An 18,759-nucleotide genomic window follows, 5' to 3' on the forward strand; every position below is an offset into this window, starting at 1 on the left:
GACTGTGTGCCCAGAATTGCCTTTAAAAAGGATGAGGCCCTCCTATCCTCTCAAATGTTAACTGAGATGGAAATCCAGGCACTGGGGACTGTCCAGAGCATGGAAAAATCGGTTGCACAAATCTCATTTTTGCTAATAGTTCTGTAATGTTATTTTCCTCCTAATTTGTAGAGATACTTTTCTCCATCATTGATTTATTGAGATATTTAACAGCATAATACAAATGAGAAAAACAATCCACAGTTGAGAAACAGAGTGGACACCTTACCAGCTGCCAGATTTTTTTCTTACCCACTCGTGACCATGGTGTAAATATTAGTACGAGATAAGTAACCCAGTGAATTATAGCTAGAGTAGAAAATATGCTAATTTGGAAAAGGCAGAATTAAGCAGAATAAAAATGGGAACATTTTCTTCTGTTAATTCAGGAGGAAATTCTCTCGGTATGACATTCCCCCTCGCCCAACATTTTTGAGTGTAAATGGATTGCTAAATAAATCGTTCTGCGTTAAGATTCTGTATCAATATTTTAAAATGTTATTATGAAAAATGCACACAATTCCTGGAGCTATGACAGAGCGCTTAAAATAAAATGTGGCCTTTAGGTGATGGTACAGGAAGAGAGAATCATTTTTTTTTTTCCTCAGGAGCAGGAAGGCATTACAGAAACATTTGAATGCAAAAGACATTCAGAGAATCCACTCCAGAAGTGTTCAGACCTTCTCAGAACGGTCTGAAGAAATCCTTCAGTTTCTTAGTCCCTTAATTTCAATGGCTTTAAGCAACACCCAGTTTATAAGAGTCTGTATTTGGTCTTTAGTGTCTATTACAACATAAAATTGTCTATCTTTTTAGAGGAAAAATACAATTCATTCAATATTTAAAGCCCTTAAAATAGTGACTTGCTCACAGTAAGCAGTAAATAAAATAGTGGTGGTTATTATTTATTGAAAGCCTGCTGTACTGAAAAAGGCCATGGGATACAAAGAGGAATGCGGGGGTTGGGGGTGGGACGGATGGGTGGATGGGTGGAAGGAAGAATGGATGGATAATGGACAGATGGATGGATGGAAGGAAGGAAGGACCCAGAGGAAGGAAGGAAGGGTGGGTGGGCGGGCAGACGGATGGGTAGGTGGATGAGTGGGTGGTTGGTGGGTGAGTGGATGCACAGATGAATGGAAGGAAGGAAGGGTGGGTGGGTGGATGGATGGGTAGGTAGATGAGTGGGTGGGTGGATGGATGGATGAATGGATAGATGGATGGATAGGTGGATGGGTGAGTGGGTGAATGAATGGATGAATGGATGGGTGGGTGGATGAATAAATTGATGAAAGGAAGGAAGGAAGGATGAATGGATGGATGGATGGATGAATGAATGGATGGATGCCTGGATGGATGGATGGATGGATGGATGGATGGATGGATGGATAGATGGATGGCTAGAGGGAAGGGAGGTCAGGGGAGGAGAGGGAAGGGAAGGGAGGGCATGGGAGGAGAGGGAAGGGGAGTGGAGGGCAGGGGGAAGGAGGGACGGAGAGAAGGAAGGAAGGTAGGTTGGTTACATGGATGAATGGAAGGAAGGAAGGAAAAATTGGATGGATGGATGGATGGATGGATGGATGGATAGACGGATGGATGGCTAGAGGGAAGGGAGGGCAGGGGAGGAGAGGGAAGGGAAGGGAGGGCATGGGAGGAGAGGGAAGGGGAGTGGAGGGCAGGGGGAAGGAGGGAGGGAGAGAAGAAGGAAGGTAGGTTGGTTACATGGATGAATGGAAGGAAGGAAGGAAAAATTGGATGGATGGATGGATGGATGGGATGGATGGACAGAAGGAAAGAAGAATGGATGGATAATGGATGGATGGATGGATGGTTACATAGGAAGATGGATCATGGAAAGATGGACAGAAGGATGGATGGATAGATGATAGCTGGAGGGAAGGAAGGAAGAATGGAATGGATGGATGGTTACATAGATGAATGGGTGGATGGATGATGCTAAGCCTGATGGTGTGAACAGGCAGGTAAATGTGCTGATGTGATTTAGAAGCCCATTGGTGGAAGCAGTCATCCCTTCCTGGAATGTGGGATGGGGTCAAGGTTGACCTTAAAAAGATGAGTCTGAAGGGGCAAAAGGACTCTTGATTTTCCTCCATCCCCTGTCCATAGGCTGTGGGTAACTCATTAGAACAGCAGTATCATCTGATTCCCTGATGGATGGCACAGGGCCTGACCAAAGAGTGGACAGCATTTGTGGATGAATAATGGAGTGAGGCAGGGGAGGAGGGGGCAACAGTTCTCCAGGCTGAGAGGAGGCCTGCACAGAGTAAATGCACAAGCCTTCCGTGACCATTCTTAAGCCAAACTCGCATACGACAATATAAACCACATACAACTAGCATAAGCTACATACAGCCAGCAATCTGTGTGTGAACCTCAGCATCCTAGGAGAAAGAAGGTAGGCTTAGGCTCTGGCTTGCATTCTGACATTATTAGTGGTAATGAGTGTCTTGGTGAGAAATGGCTGTAAATGAGAATATTTAGAAATAATGGCCAAGCATAGTGGCTCATGCCTATAATTCCAGCACTTTGAGAGGCCGAGGCAGGCAGATGGCTTGAGCTCAGCAGTTTGAGCCCAGCCTGGGCAACATAGGGAGTCCCTGTCACTACAAAAAAAAAAAAAATTAACAACTTAGCCAGGCGTGGTGGCGCACACCTGTAGTCCCAGCTATCCAGGAGGCTGAGGCAGGAGCATCGCTTGAGTCCAGTAGTTTGAGGCTGCAGTGAGCTATGACTGCACCACTGCACTCCAGCCTATGTGGACAGAGGAAGGCCCTGTCTCAAAAAAAAAAAAAAAAAAGAAAGGAGGAAGAAGAAAGAGCAAGAGAGAAAGCAAGCAGAGAGGGAGGGAGTGAGGGAAGATCAGTATTGTACTACCTTTCTGCCGGTGCAGAGATTTGTACCTTTAAAATCTCATTCACGTCTATTCCTCATTAACCTGTGACTGTAAGGACTTAGTCAGTGCAAATTCTAAATCCTCTGCAAATACAGACAGATACAATAGCAATTTTCTGCCTGCTTACTGTTGGGCTAATCCATCTGAGCACACCTGCTGATTCCAGGTGGGTGATAAGGTTGGTTTCCGGAGCAGTCTCAGTGCCCATAAGGTAGTCAGCACGGGTACACACATATCCAAATGGGCTTTCCCTCACCACATTTCCTACTTTGTAGAAGATCTCATAGCTGCGCCTAGAAAAGCAAATACAGTTCATGAGGGGTTGCTACTTCAAATGAACATTTTGGCCTCTGAGCCTACTTTTTTTTTTTTTTTTTTACCAAACAGCCTCCTTAGAATTGAATTTATATTTTATTTTACAAACACACCTGCAGCACTTACTATGTGTGAGGCACTGTCCTGAGCACTTTATAAATATTAACGTGTTTAATCCTCGAAGCAAATCTATGATGAAGATGCCTTTGTTATCACCATTCTACAGACAAGGGTCAGAGAGATTCCGTTCTTTGTCTAAAGCCACACAGCTAATTGAATTGGTGGGGCCAGGCTTTGCAAAGAGGCTGTCTAGCTCCGGGCTCTAGCAGCCCTTTCAGCCCTGATGCTATAGTGTCATAGGTTTTTTTCTTTCTTTTTTTTTCCTTTTTTCTTTTTCTTCTTTTTTTTTTTTGTTATAATGTGAAGTCATAAAAATTGCAAAGTTCTTTTTTTGTTTGTTTTTTGAGATAGAGTCTCACTCTGTTGCCCAGGCTGGAGTGCAGTGGCACAATCTCACCTCACTGCAACCTCAACCTCCCAGGCTCAAGCAATCCTCCTTCTTCAGCCTCTTGAGTAGTAGTAGGGACCACAAGTGCATGCCACCATGCCTGGCTAATTTTTAAAATTGTGCATGTATGTCATATTTCCCTATGTTGCCCAGGCTGGTCTCCAGCTCTGGGCTACAGCAGTCCTGTAATCTCAGCCTCTCAAAGTACTGGGATAACAGGCATGAGCCACCATGCCTGGCTCATCGTGTTTCTTTACGACAAATCTCACTGATCACATTTCTTTTGCTCTGTGGCTGGAGAGATGCCTCAGAACCCAACTCATGTGCCTCTAACTTCCTCTCTATGTCTGATTTTAATTTTAAATGTATTAATGGCTTTAATTTCAAGTTTATTCATGGTTTCCTATATGTGAGGTTTATAATAAATCGTATATACATATATTTACTGTGGTGAGATATGCATAACCTAACATTTCCCACTGTGACCATTTCAAGTGTCCAGTTCAGTAGCATTGAGCACACTGACATTGTTCTACAACCATCACACCGTTCATCTCCAGAGCGCTCTTCGACTTGCAAAACTGAGACTCCGTCCCCATTCAGCATTCACTCCGCATCCAGTGCCCCTGATGCCTCATCCAGGGCTGCCGCAAGCCGACCCACCGGGCAGGTGCATGGGGCTTGCACCTGGGAGTTCGCACTTCTAACCTCTGCTCTCGCCTCCCCATCCCTCTTGCAGATGAAGGCTTATGGGACATGTTTGTGAAGGACATCCCACGGAGTGCCACATCCTACACCCTCAGCCTGGCTAAGCTCCGGCAAGGAGTGACTTACGAGTTCCGGGTGGTGGCTGTGAACGAGGCGGGCTATGGGGAGCCCAGCAGCCCCTCCACGGCCGTGTCAGGTAGGCCCTCCCAGGGAGGTCTGTCTTATTCTGAAGGACTAGAGGGAGAAATGGAGTTGAGGGGGACCCAGGGAGGTCTGTCTTCTCCTGAAGGATGGGAGGGAGAAATGGAGTGGAGCAGGATGAAAGGGACACACATCTGCTGCTTTAGGTGTCTCCAGCTTAGTTGAGGTTCTGCCCAGAAGACATATAGGTGGGGAGAGCAGTGCCAGTCTCTGGGTGCCTCCCCAGTGCCACCCATCCTCCTGGGCTGCTCCCTGCTCCCCTCTGACAGGACCCCAGGCCCCAGAGCCTCCCCCAGCACCAGTAGCAAGGCCCCTTATGGGCTCTGTGTCCATGCTGTGCACCAGCAATTCCTAATGTGTTTCCTCATAGTTTTAAAAATCAGAGATACATGCAAGTGTCAGAGGCATGAGCATGAGCCATGTGGTGTCCCCTCCGCGGCAAAATCATTCCCAAGGAAAGCAGAGACCCAAGCCCCTATGTTAGCTGATGCATCCTTGCCAGGGAGCACGTGTGATTTTGGAGGGGCAAGAACCACCCTGGCAGCCATGGGGAGCCCACAAGTGCCTGATAAGAGGTCACATCTTCCTGGGGCCTCCCAGAGAGCCAGCAGAGGGGCCGGGGACAGTAGCTGCTCTGGTCTCAAGGCAAGCAGTATCTCCATCCCTGAGGATGGCGTGCAGGCGAAGGTACTGCTGTTCCCGGGCTGGGCGTTTCTTTGCGTGCTCATCACTGTGAGGTGCCACAGGCTCCAGAGGCCACCCTGGGTCCAGGTCCAGGTCTGCTTTCGGGGGAGTGGCAGAGAAGGCCAAGGCAGGGCTTTCTCCCGCAGAGCACCCATGTTAGATGACAGACACGTCTGCAGTCAGCAGTCATGGCAGGGGTTATGACACACAGGGCGGGGGCCGTGACCTCGCCTGGGAATCAGGAAGGTGCCCGAAGCCTACCACAGGGGAAGGGAAACCTGCAGGGGGCAGAAGGTGGCGGAGAAAAAGTCCTGGTCACTGAAGAGCCGTGGGTGGGGGAGCTGGAGAGAGAGGGGTGGCAAAGCTGGTCCCTGGTCGTGGCCCTCCAGCCCCCCATGTGCCTGTGAGGGACTCAACCCTGGCCGCACCTTAGGGTTGCTTGAGAAGGTTAGACACACACCCTTGCTGGCCCCTCACCCCAGACAATGACTTCCGTGGCTCCAGGCTTGACTTTCTTCACCCCGTGATGATTCTGTCCTGCAGACCAGCTGCAAGACAGGGCGCTGGGGGGGTTCAGAGAGGTATGGGCTGTGTTTGAGGAGAGGGGATCTCAGCAGCACGAAGGTCAGGGAGGCCTCGGGGTCGGGGCAGCAGAGCCTCAGCCAGAAGCTCCAGGCAAGGCCAGCTCCGTTGGTCCTCTTCCTGGGATCAGGAAGAAGCTTTTCCTCTCCTCTGCGTTAGAGCTGCTTGAGCTACTGACCGCACTTGTTGAAACTGAACTTAGCCTCCGTCCTTTGTGTGCTATGAGTTTGGAGGAAGGACCCTGTGCTCGCCTGTGGCTGAGTGTGGGCCCTAAGCCTGGTATCCTGCCCTGGGAACATGCTTGAATTCCGGGGTCGCTCTGTGAGAGGGGCTGTGAGGAAGGAACCCAGAGGACCACCTGCTTTTATTTTTTTTGAGATGGAGTCTCACTCTGTCACCCAGGCTGGAGTGCAATGGCACGATCTTGGCTCACTGCAACCTCCATCTCCCGGGTTCAAGTGATCATCCTGCCTCAGCTCATAAGCAGCTGAGATTACAAGCATATGCCACCACGCCCGGCTAATTTTTGTATTTTTAGTAGAGACAGGTTTTCACCCTGTTGGCCAGGCTGGTCTCGAACTCCTGACCTCAAGTGATCTGCCTGCCTTGGCCTCCTAAAGTGCTGGGATTACAGGAATGAGTCATGGCGCCCGGCCAACCACTTGATTTTTTAATGAGTAAGATTTAGAAAAAGCACAGATTTCTCATTTCCCTAATTTTAATTATGAATATTTTAAATGTACCCCAAAGTAGAGAGAATGAGGAACCCCCAGCACCCCTCATCCTAATTCAGGGATCCAAGATTTGCTGCATGAGTTTTATCTGTAGAAAATTGGTACAGGGCAATTCCGCATGCACAGAAAGCCAGTTCCTCATGCGGAACATGCACTTTGACCCCACTTCCCAGGGCCTGTGGTTCAGGCCTCTCTGAAACTCCATCGCACGCAGAGCTGGCCTTGCCATGAGCTGGACTGCACTGAGCTCATCACATCCTTCAGGGAAGCCAGCAACCATCACCTGCTGGCATCAGGACCAGGCCAGGCCCGGCAGCCAGGGTGTCCTGCCCCGTGTGAGAGTCCTCCAGGACAGCCCAGCCTTCCTTTCCTGTCAGGTGCTAGGGTCAGGCCCACTCCGGGCCACTTGCCTGGTGTTGTCGGTGTGGCATCTGTCAGACTTGCCATATGGAGTACCGAATGCGCAGCCCACAAACCCACTTCTGTCTTTTGGATTTAAAGCACTGTCACCTCCTAAGGAGCCCTGTGAACCTGCATTAGCCAAAGCCGATTCCCTGCTCTTCTTCCCAGTGTGCACACATCCCCTATTCGTGAGATACAGGATAGAAGCTTCGGGTGGCTGTGTTTGGAAGGGTCCTGGCTGCCGGGGGCCAATGCCTGGGCTTTGCCTGTAAGAGGCTTTGTGTTCTGGGGGGCTTCCAGTGCCACAGAACCTACTCCCCTTCCAGGCCCATGGAAGGCCCTGAATCGGATGCCGGGACCACCCAGCACCCATCAAGATACAATTTCCCGCTTTTCTGTTCTGAGCGAGCAGAATGAGACAGAAGGAAGAAGAGCGTCCTTCGAAGCCGCCTTTACGTGCTTTTTTTTCTATTGATTTCTCAAAAACACATCTAAAGACGGGGCCAGTCATTCAGCTCGGTTTTGCTAGAGGCAGAAAATAAATAAAACACAGCCCCAGGCTTTAGGGGTTCGTGGCCTGTGGAGGGGCCAACAGGCAGAGAAGCAAATACACACAGTGCGTGTTTGTGGTGGGAGCTTCCACACACGTGCAGACAGCAGATCCTGGGGTGCTTTATGGGCTCAGGGTTCACCCCGTGGCTGATGGGAACCACTGAGGATTTTAGGGGGGGACAACTGATTTCTATCGGAGGAAGATCTCTCTTGGGTGATGTAAAGGATGGATCTGAGCAAGACAGGATTAGGCGTAACAGGTGGAATGTGAGTGCCGTGTGCAGGCAGGAGGTGGTGACGGAGAAGGCAGGGGACCTGGAGCTGTCTTGGGGGTTATCCCAGCACCAGGAGAGAGAAGGACGTCCGGGTGCTTTGTTCCATCCTCACTTTAACCCAGACAGCGTTTTTGTTTGCTGCCTTACTTGTTTTGTGGAGACAGGGTCTTGTTCTGTCACCCAGGCTGGTCGTGGCTCACTACAGCCTCGACCTCCTGAGCTCAAGTGATCCTCCCACCTCGGCCTCCTGAGTAGCTAGGACTACAAGTGTGCCACCACACCTGGCTAATATTTTTAATGTTTTGTAGAGAAAGGGTTCTTGAACTCCTGGGCTTAAGCAATCCTCCCACCTCAGCCTTCCACCGTGCTGGGACTTCAGGCACACGCCTCTGTGCCTGGCTGTTTTTTTGTTTTGTTTATTTTTTGTTTTTTTAGAGATGGGATCTCGCTACATTGCACCGGATCAGGCAGTGTTTTTAAACAGATGAAATTAGGAGAAAGCAAGCAGGAAGGGCAGTTTTGATGGGCAAGGTCAGGGCAAGGGCAAAGATACTGAAGTCTCCAGGGCAGGGGGCAGCTTGGGGGATAGAAGAGCCCTGAGCCTGATCCCACAGAAAAGGTGGCAAATAGGGGCTGCTGAATTCCCAAAGCCTGCTGGGGACCATGGGAACCTCCTGAGCTTGTCCCATGGGAAAAGTCCACCCGCCTGGCTGGACAGTGGTTTCATCTCACCTGTAACCAGGAGTTATCCACCCCAGCCTTCCCCACCACCCACCTGGCTCGCGGGAGGTGACTGCAGCTGGAGCGTCTGCCCCATGTCACTGTGTGTCCGTGTCTTTTCCGCAGCTCAAGTGGAAGCCCCGTTCTACGAGGAGTGGTGGTTCCTCCTGGTGATGGCTCTGTCCAGCCTGATCGTCATCCTGCTGGTGGTGTTCGCCCTCGTCCTGCACGGGCAGAATAAGAAGTATAAGAACTGCAGCACAGGTGCAGGTCCGGCCCCTTCCTCACATGTTCCATGGCGCCACTTGGCCAAAACGTGGTGCTCATTCTTCTCTCATGGACCTGCCAGGCCAGTGTCCGCTTTTCCATTTCATTTGCCTGTAGGTGCTGAGAGAAATGCAATAGGTTTTCTTTCTGGGGGCAGCCAGGCACAGCCCAGTAAGCGCTGTACGCCTCGGGACCCAGACGCTGACCCTGCCTGCCCTCAGATTAGCTATGTGTCTGGGATAAGGGCGTATGAGTCATCCAGCCTCAGAGATCCCCACTTTGTACCTTTGTTCAAATGCAGTCGCTTTTTTTTTTTTTTTTTGCAGTCTCACTCTGTCACCCAGGTTGGAGTGCAGTGGCACAATCTCGGCTCACAGCAACCTCTGTCTCCTGCATTCAAGTGATTCTCCTGCCTCAGCCTCCTGGGTAGCGGGGATTACAGGCACCTGCCACCACACCCGGCTAATTTTTGTATTTTTAGTAGAGGCGGGGTTTCACCATGTTGGCCAGGCTGGTCTCAAACTCCTGACCTCAGGTGATCTGCCCACCTCAGCCTCCCAAAGTGTTGGGATTACAGACGTGAGCCACTGTGCCCGACCTAATTGCATTTTTTAATACTATTAGAAAGTAAGGTGTGTCTGGGCATGGTGGCTTATGCCTGTAATCCTAGCACTTTTGGAGGCTGAGGCTGAGGATCACCTGAGCCTGGGAGATCCAGGTTGCAGTAAGCAGTGATCACACCACTGTACCCCAGCCTGGGCAACAAAGCGAGATCCTGTCTCTTTTTTTTTAATTTGAGATGGAGTTTCACTCTTGTTGCAATGGTGCAGTCTTGGCTTACTGCAACCTCTGCCTCCTGGGTTCAAGCAATTCTCCTGCCTCAGCCTCCCCAGTAGCTTGGATCACAGGCATGCACCTCCACGCCTGGCTAATTTTGTATTTTTAATAGGGATGGGATTTCTCCATGTTGGTCAGGCTGGTCTTGAACTCCTGACCTCAGGTGATCCACCTGCCTCAGTCCCCCAAAGTACTGGGATTACAGGTGTGAGCCACTGCGCCCTGCATAGATCCTGTCTCTTACAAAAAAAAAAAAAAAGTATAAAGCATTAAATAGGTGGCATATTGTACTATACAATATTATAAACACAGTGACCTGGGGCACTGTTCAGACATTGATGTTTTGCTGTGGCTCACAGACTGTCACAGAAGCGTCTCCATGGCATAGCTCTTCTCACCCACTGCAGCTTGAACCTTGCCTGTGTCCGTGGTCTAGCTCTGAGCCCTCTGAGGGCCAGGTCGCTACTGTGTTTCCAGCAGAAACTCCACGCCAGGCATAGAGCAAGCATTCAGTCAATAAGCATTTATTGCTGAATGAATCACTATCGTTAGAGAAAGGAACAAATGAACATAGGGTAAAGCCAGCCACAGAAAGCACAGACCTTGTGCCTCCATTTACATGAAGGCCAGGGACACCCACAGTGAATGGAAGTTTCCAGAAGACAGAATCGTGTTTGCCTCTTGGTGGAGAGGTATAAACAGGGAAGATGCATGAGAGTGCCTCACAGGTGCTAAGCATGCTCTGTCTCTCTACGTGGATGGTGATTACCTTCACAATCATAAAGCATCATTCTGGACACTTAAGATTAGCAGAGCTTGTGCATTTGATTATCCTCAATTTTAAAAACCTCATAATTATCAATGAGACCACTTCTCTGGATAACCAGAATGTAACTGAGTGCTAGACCACAGCCTGTTTTTTGTTTTTTAAATAAAGACGGGGTTTCGCCGTGTTGGCCAGGCTGATCTCGAACTCCAGGGCTCCAGTGATCCTCCCACCTCAGCCTCCCAAAGTGCTGGGATTACAGGAGTAAGCCATGCATGGCACCTGGCCTATGGCCTGTTTTGATCCCACGGAGCATCCACCAGAGCTGTAGCTGAGCCCAAGAGCGTGGTCACTTCTGTGATATCGCCACAACCGCTGGGCCAGACCTCTCCCTGAGCCCAGCTCATTTGTTGGAGTTTTCTCGTCAACTGGGTCTTCTCTTTTTGTAACGGCAGATCCCTGATGAGCTGTTCTTAAAAAGAGGAGCCGCCTACATTAGCCGTCTGGGCCAAGGAGCCGGGCAGAGTAGGTTCCTGACCCTGGCCACAAGTCCTACCATCCTTATGCCAAAGGGGTTTAAAAAGCCAGGCACCTAAAATGCCTCCCTATTTGCTTCTATAATGTTAAGCGATTCATCCTTCAAAGAAAGGATTTATTTTTTTCTGTATAAATTCACTTCTAACAAGTGTTTGTAAATCAGATTTTATTCCTGTGGGATTTACAGTGTATGAATGGCATGTCATTTTCCCGAGTTAATGCTATTACAGAATCCTGTGTCTGGTGCATAGAAAAATCTCCCTGCTTTTCACTGTCCTCCTCCATCTGGAAAACAGACTTGAAAAGGCAGATCTGACCTGCAGCTTCCGATGCTCAGCCGCACCCTGGAGTATTAATTTAACATCATAACTGAAGCCTGGAAAAAATAATACTTATCTACCAGAATGTCTCCCGTCCTGCCCAGGAGACATTGCAGAACTTAAACCTCTGCTGTGGCAGCCTCACTCAACACCCCTTCCTGCGTGCACTCCTTAGCCTCCATCCTCGTCTGAATTCCTTTCTGATCTTGGTTTCCACCTGCTCACCTCCCATCATCCCAAATCGCCTCTCCCAGGCAAGCCCATCTTCCATTTTCTGCTCTGTGTTCTTCTGTTACGCGCAGATAGAGCATTAAGGTTTAAGACACGTCAAAGGGGGGCCAGGTCCCAGCAGAGAGGAGCCTCTTGGGGTTTAGAAATGCCAACACACTTAGCAAATACCTGCCAAGCCCCTGGTATGTGTGTAGGCACTGTCCTGGGGGCTGGCGGGACACTGGGGAGTGTGATGGACTTAAGTGTGTACCTCAAAGAGCAAATATGTACATGGGCGTGAGAAACAGAGGTCACTTTATGTGGTCAGGGAGGTCCCCTCTGGTCTCAGGGCGTTTGAGCTGTGATCTGCAGGAAGTGGTGAGAAGTCCAGGAAATACTGGGAGAAGGAGCTTCCAGCAAGAGGGAGAAACCCGTGTTAGGGAGGGGCTGAGGGCTGGGAGATGACGCGGGGGTTGGCAGGGTGGACAGACCAGGCCAAGCTTGGGGGCAGCTCGGAGGCCTTGGGCTTTCCTGCAGAATGAGCTGGGAAAACCCAGTGCAATTTTTTTTTATGTTGTTCGGTTTTTCAAAACTTTATTTTTATTCATTTGATCTGTTAATATATTTTAGAATGTGTTTTGCTATGTATTTGTAAATTTACTCTTTTTTAAAGTGTGCAGTTCAGTGGTGAATGCACAGGTACGTGCAGTCATGACCACAGTCAATTCTAGAACATTTATGTCACCTCAAAAGGAGACTCCGTACCCTTTCTTTAGCCATCACACTCCCATACATTTATTTTTACTTCCTCTTTTGTTAAATAATTGTGAATTTTTATTTTGAAATTTATTAAATATTTAATTTCCTGGATTTTTTAAAAGTTTATGCATTCTTGGCCAGTTGCAGTGGCTTACGCCTGCAATCCCAGCACTTTGAGAGGCCGAGGGAGAAGGATCGCTTGAGCCTGGGAACTCGAAACCAGCCTGGGCAACATAGCGAGACCCCATCTCTACCAAAACAAACAAAAAAAATCCAAAAAAGTTTACGCATTCTGAGTCTGTTTTCATAAAACACCGGCAAGAATACTGGTATTTTGGGATCAGGCAGAACAAATATGAAAATGCTAATATTGTCACTTTGCTCCAACACTGTGATCTCCCCACCTCAGCCCTAAGTGGGGCTGAAGCAGGTGTCTCCGGCTCTGGGCTCTGCATGCAGCAGGACTCAGGAGCTGCCTCACTGGCCAGCTCTGGCTTGGCGTGGCTGCGGTGGCCACACCAGTAACACGTCTGTTCTCACTCTCCTGCTGGGCTTTAGGAAAGGGGATCTCCACCATGGAGGAGTCTGTGACCCTGGACAACGGAGGTTTTGCTGCCCTGGAGCTCAGCAGCCGCCACCTCAATGTCAAGAGCACCTTCTCCAAGAAGAACGGGACTAGGTAGGCAGGCAGCGCTGTGCCACGCCCACCTGGGGTTCTGAGCTGCCAGGGCCGGGGTGACAGCCCATGCCCACTAGCACCTCCTGCATCCCGCCCTGTGGTTCCAGGAAGCAAAACCTAACCCATCGCTAAGTGTGATCCCAAACCACCAGGGGCAGCCCTGAGTCTAGGAGGGACAGGGTCGGCAGAGCGGCTGGAAATATTTTCAGGGCATCTCTGGAGATTTAGAAAGAGGGCCTCAGGTGTGTGGGAAGGGCCTGGAACACCTAGGGGCTGCCAGGGTGGCCTTCCATGTCAACCATGGGCACCTTAGATCTGGGCGTTCCTAGTTCACGGAGGTGTCACCCGGGCTGCTGCAGGCCCAACCGGGTGTCCTCACAAGCAAGCCTGGTGCTCGTTGCTGATTTCATTGTTCTGTGTATTCCAAAGTTTTCCTGTGCCGATACACATTGCCATTCCATGAGGATTGAGTGCAGGCAAGAAAGATTTTCACCACCATAGCCTCCTTAGCTTATAATCCTTTTCCTAAATCCAGCAGGAAGCAGGGTTTCCCAAACAAGAGAGGGGTTGACCTGGGTTTGCCTTTTTGATGTGCAGAGCGCCATCCTCTGATCTGAGTACCCTTGACCAAGGAGAAGGGCCAGGAATGGGGAGGGGTCTTGAGTGTCTGGAAGGAAAAACCCAAACACCTGAGGACGCTTTGCCTGGAGAACAGACAGCTCGGGCCTTCCTGGGGTGCCCCAGCATCTGGGTGGAGGAGGCTCCTCTCCCTCTGCCACACTCACCTTGGATTAGACTCAGCTGCAAGGGTGTGGAAATCACACATCATCTAGACCCAGACAGACCCCAGGGTTTCCTCTTCCCTCCATTGTTTATAAAGCTGCAGGGGCCAGCAGTGCCTGGAGATTCCCTGGGCCGCCCCCGCCCTCCACTGAATTTGGGAATCTCAGATCACTTGGGTAGTGCCGAGGCATGAGCGGGCCTTCTCCCAGCCACTGACGCTCTGCCAGCCCCACAGGTGCCAGTCCAAAGCACTGCAGGCTGCCACCCCACGAGGCCTTCCCTAGGGCTGGAGGTGGATGCTGGTGGTGACATCTGGTCACACCTTTCATTTCATTTGTCTACTGGGAGGCAAGTTTTTCCTGCTGTGTAATAGAAACGTGAAAAAGCAACCACATGTAGTTTGAAGGCCAGGAGGAACTTGTCACAGAGAATTTTAAGATATTACGTGCCCTGCTCCCTTGCTGCAAATCTGTCTTCTGAGTTCTGAGTTCCGAGAAGAGACACAGCCTTGAAGCACATTGCCCAAGAATAGATAGTCGTTCAGTTTGTTAAGTCCATCTGCTTCCTAGGAAAAAGAAACGTCGTTTGATGGTGAGGTTGGAGGTTCTCAGCCCACAAAGACCCAAGGACAAAATAAAATTAGGATGGAAAAGAAAATGGACCCTTCCTTTAGGTTTATAAATAAGCCATCACCTTTTCAGTCCTAGCAATAGGACCCTGTATTCGTCTGTCCTCACGCTGCTAATAAAGACATACCCAAGACTGAGTGATTTATAAAGGAAAGAGGTTTAATGGACTGACAGTTCCACATGGCCAGGGAGACCTCACAATCATGGCGGAAGGCAAGGAGGAGCAAAGTCACATCTTACATGGTGGCAGGCAAAGAGAGAGCTTATGTAGGGGAACTCCCCTTTATAAAACTGTCAGATCGTGTGAGACTTATTCACTGTCAAGAGAACAGCATGGGAAAGACCCACCCCCATGATTCAAGTAGCTCCCACTGGGTCCCTCCCATGTCACATGGGAATGATGGGAGCCACAATTCAAGATGAGATTTGGGTGGGGACACAGCCAAACCATATCAGACCCCACATGTGATTGAAGGAAAGGATTCTCTGCTGAGAGGGGAAGGGTCTGGGCAGTGACATCTGAGATTGGTCCTGAAGCATCATCCCAAAAATATCTTAGAAATATGGGCACAGTTGATTTATGTCTCCCCAGTGCACATCTGTGCTTCCAATTTCTTTGTGGGGAAGACACCATTTTAGCTCCTTAGATAAAAAGATTTACCCAAATGTTTAGATAAGAAATGGCATCTTTCCCAAAGTAAATTACCTTTGAGATAGAGAAAGAAAGGCCCTTGGGCCTTCACTGGGCCTTTCCAGGAGAAACTGAGGCACACCCTGGGGGAGACACCCACAACACAAAACCAGAGGTCTCCATCCCCTCCAGCCTTCCAAGCAGAGTCTCCCCCCAAGTCCTGGTTTCCTGGCCTGTAGCCTCTCCTTGATCACCCAGTGTTACTTCTCCCATTGAGGGATGAGAAGACGCTTCCTCTGTAGCCGCCACTCAATTCTGCACTCACTCCTCGCAGCATGAGGGAGGGCTTGCTGGGGCTGCTGGGTTCCTGGACACGGTCCCTTTGAGCACACAGCTGTCTGTCTGACTGCTCACAGGCTGCTCTCACTATCAAGTCCCTGCACACCCTTCGGAGGGCTAAGAAGCACTCAGTCCTGCCTGATTTGAAAATTCAACAATGTTGTACTCTGAGTTTTTCCCCAAGTTCTAAGTTCTCCATCTGAAAAATAGAAGCTGGGCTTTTACTCAGCTCAGATAGTCTCCAGGAAGTAGGGGAGCTGAAGAGGGTACTCATTTTCTATCCCTGCATGACAAATGATCACAAGTTCAGCAGCTTAAACCAATAGCCATTTAGCACCACATGGCCTCCCTCGGGCAGGAGTCTGGGCACAGCTCAGCTAGTTCATCTGCTTAGGGACTTGCATGGGTGTAATCCAGGTGTAGATGGGCTGTGTTCTCATCTGGAGGCTCAATTGGGCAAGAATCTTCTTCCAAGCTCATTCAGCCTGCTGGCAGCATGCATTTTCTTGTGGCTGCATGACTGAGGGCCCTAGCCTCTTCTTGGCCCTCCTCTGGAGGCCACCCTCATGTCCTGGAGGCTGCTCATGGTCCCCTGCCATGGGGTCCTCTCCAGGGGCTGTTCATGACATACTATTTGCTTCTGTGAGGCCAGCAAGAGCATCTCTGTCTCCAATCCGCCAAGATGGGGTCTCCTATAATGTCATGTGATCATGGGCATGATGGGAGTAGCTGTCCTCCACCCATGCCATTTAATGTAACCGAGTCTTCAGTCTGCCATGTTCCACTGATTAGAAGCACGTCACAGGCCCTTCCTACACTCAAAGGATGGGATGATGGGGGTGGGGGCAGTGACGGAGCCATCTTAGAATTCCACCAGCCAGAGAGGACGAATGCTCCCCCACCAGACAGGGAGACCAGGCCTGGTGCAAACTTCCCCAATTCCCTCTCATCCATAGGAGACAATTCCCACTCCTTAGCATGGCAGATCGGACTGTTCCTCATGACTCCATCCTCATCTCTCTCCACTGCACTCCCATGCCTGCATCTGGCGAGCACCTACGCTCCTCGGCCTCCTATCTGTCCTGACCTCAGGGTACTCTTTGTACATGAGTGTCTCACTGCCCCCCCTGGCACAGACCAGCTCTTCTCCCATGCCTGCAGGCCTAGCACAGTCTCCACAACTGACAGGCACAGATACACAGAGGCTGTTGACTCACCAGGTAGCCAGTGCTCAGAATTTTTTGCATCAGTTGCCAAAGTGATGTCAAAGGCTGTGGGTTTCCTCTTAGTCCAATGCAATAAAGGCCAGATGCCAGGTTAGGAGGCCTCCAGGGGAGGGCGTCTTTTGCCCAGAGGGTAATTGCAGCATGGGTCCTCATCCTAGGTCCCCACCCCGGCCTAGCCCTGGCGGCCTGCACTACTCAGACGAGGACATCTGCAACAAGTACAACGGTGCCGTGCTGACCGAGAGCGTGAGCCTCAAAGAGAAGTCGGCGGATGCATCAGAATCCGAGGTCAGTGTTGGTGCCTACTTCCGGGCAGTGACCATCAGCCCCTACTTCTGCAGTGAGACTTCTGCCTCCTCAGGCTGTCTTGTCCTATTTGAGTCTCATAACATCCCCACAGGCAGGGCCAAGGACAAAGGGCTTCATTTTGCAGATGAGAAAAACATAAGAGAGCCGAAATTCAACCCCACGGCCTGCTCTGGGCCCCGCAGAGCTTACACAGCCTCGAGCAGTCTAGACACTCCAAGGCCGATTCATGGAGGAGCAGGTTGTGACTCCTAAGTCCTGGGATCTGCTTTAGGCCCAGCAGAGCTCACACAGCTTCGAGCAGTCTAGATGCTCCAAGGCTGACTGATGGAAGCGCAGGTTCTGATTCCTAAGTCCCAGAGACCCCAGTGAGAGATAGGCAAGGCTGGTGCCCTCTGTGAGTGGTTCCTTGCAGAGCAGAGTGTGGGTGTTGCCTGGGTGCCAGCAGGCTAAGTGTCGGATCGTCGCTTTCACGTGCTCCATCTCATGTAGTCCCGGGGGTAACTGGGCCTAGACCACCTCTTATAGATGGAGCCAGCAGGGCTCAGGGAAGATCAGTAACTTGCCCAGTGTGGACTCCTGCCTCGGAAGCCCATTCTCTCTCCATTTCACTTTCAGAGATAAACATAAGTTGCCATAAAAATTGGTGGTCTGTAGACCCCAGTTAGGGTGGCAGCAGGTCTGATCCTGCGGGGCAGATAGAAAATGTGACACCTTCATCAGAGAGGAGCTTCCTGCTCACCCCTGGACATTCACTTCCACCTACACCCTGCCAGCCTCCCACCCTGCCCAGGAAGCTTCTGTCCTAGCTCCCTCCCTTGTGCTGAAGAAGAGGGATTTACTCACGGCAGTTCCGGGTCACATATGGGGCTCAGGGTGAGCCCAGACTTGGGATGTGTTCCTCTCCTCACCGAGCAGCTGGACCAGCGAGATGGCTTCCCCAGGGGAGTGTCAGCCTCCACGAGCTCCCTCCAGGACCTCAGGGCCTCCCTCCAGGCACTCCCTCCAGGACCCCAGGGCCTACCCGCCTCAGGCCTCCCCTGCACCTGGGTGTGCTGCATTTCAGACGTGGAGTGTGTTTCCTGTGCAAGGTCCTGTGCGGCGTCACCCAAAGGGACTTTAACCAGCAAGGCAGCCACGAGGGGGCTCCAAGCAGGGGGCTCAACACAACTTCCCTACAGGTGCACCATCTCCGTTTCTCATACCTCCCAGCAAAAACAGCAGAAGCAGTAATTGGAGAGGTTGCCCCTTCGGTCCTGAACTTTCTTCTTTTGGATATGCCAGGCCTGGAGAGAGGTGAAAATCACCAACCATTAGTTGTACACATAGGCCTGCCCCGCCTCCTGGCACTCAGGTTCTAAATCAATATTTAATCTAAAATAAGTCTCACCTTCATTTTAACCTGAATTCAGGCCTTATTGAGCCCCGGGGCTCTATCAAATGGCTTCTTTTCAATTGTGGGTTGTAGATGAACTCCCGGCGGGAAGGGCCAGCAGGTGGGTGTGGCGACGCCGGTTCTGCTTTGCTTCGCGTGTTCTGTTTACAGAGGACGCCAGGTTCGCTGTCGGCACCATAGCCCTGGGCTTGGCAGAAACAGCAGGCAGCAAAGCAGATGCTCGGAAAGGGACATCTGTCTAAAACTGAGGGGCTATCAAGTGAAATCCTGCAAAACTGACCTGCCTTTTTGTGATAAGGAAAAAGCTTATCACAAGCTTGCTGCATGTACGAAAGCAGCACGTTGTGTGGAGCAGGGCAGCCTTCTAGCAGGACAGTCTGTGTCAGCAAAGAGGCGCATCTCACAGCGCCGGCCTCAGGCCTGTCCCTGCTGCCGCTGCC

General features: G+C 50.6%; 1 protein-coding gene across 1 annotated transcript in view; it reads left to right on the forward strand.

The window, feature by feature from the left end:
• The window catches only part of SDK1 (sidekick cell adhesion molecule 1), a 965,381-nt gene that overhangs the window by 930,226 nt on the left and 16,396 nt on the right, over positions 1 to 18,759 (forward strand). The window contains exons 41-44 of the mRNA XM_030795976.1: positions 4,516 to 4,680; positions 8,761 to 8,898; positions 12,889 to 13,009; positions 16,776 to 16,905. Coding sequence (XP_030651836.1) covers positions 4,516 to 4,680; positions 8,761 to 8,898; positions 12,889 to 13,009; positions 16,776 to 16,905 — 554 coding nt within the window. The remainder of the gene's footprint in view (positions 1 to 4,515; positions 4,681 to 8,760; positions 8,899 to 12,888; positions 13,010 to 16,775; positions 16,906 to 18,759) is intronic.

The sequence above is a fragment of the Nomascus leucogenys genome, chromosome 17, assembly GCF_006542625.1.
Source record: "Nomascus leucogenys isolate Asia chromosome 17, Asia_NLE_v1, whole genome shotgun sequence".
NCBI classification, from domain to species: Eukaryota; Metazoa; Chordata; class Mammalia; order Primates; family Hylobatidae; genus Nomascus; species Nomascus leucogenys.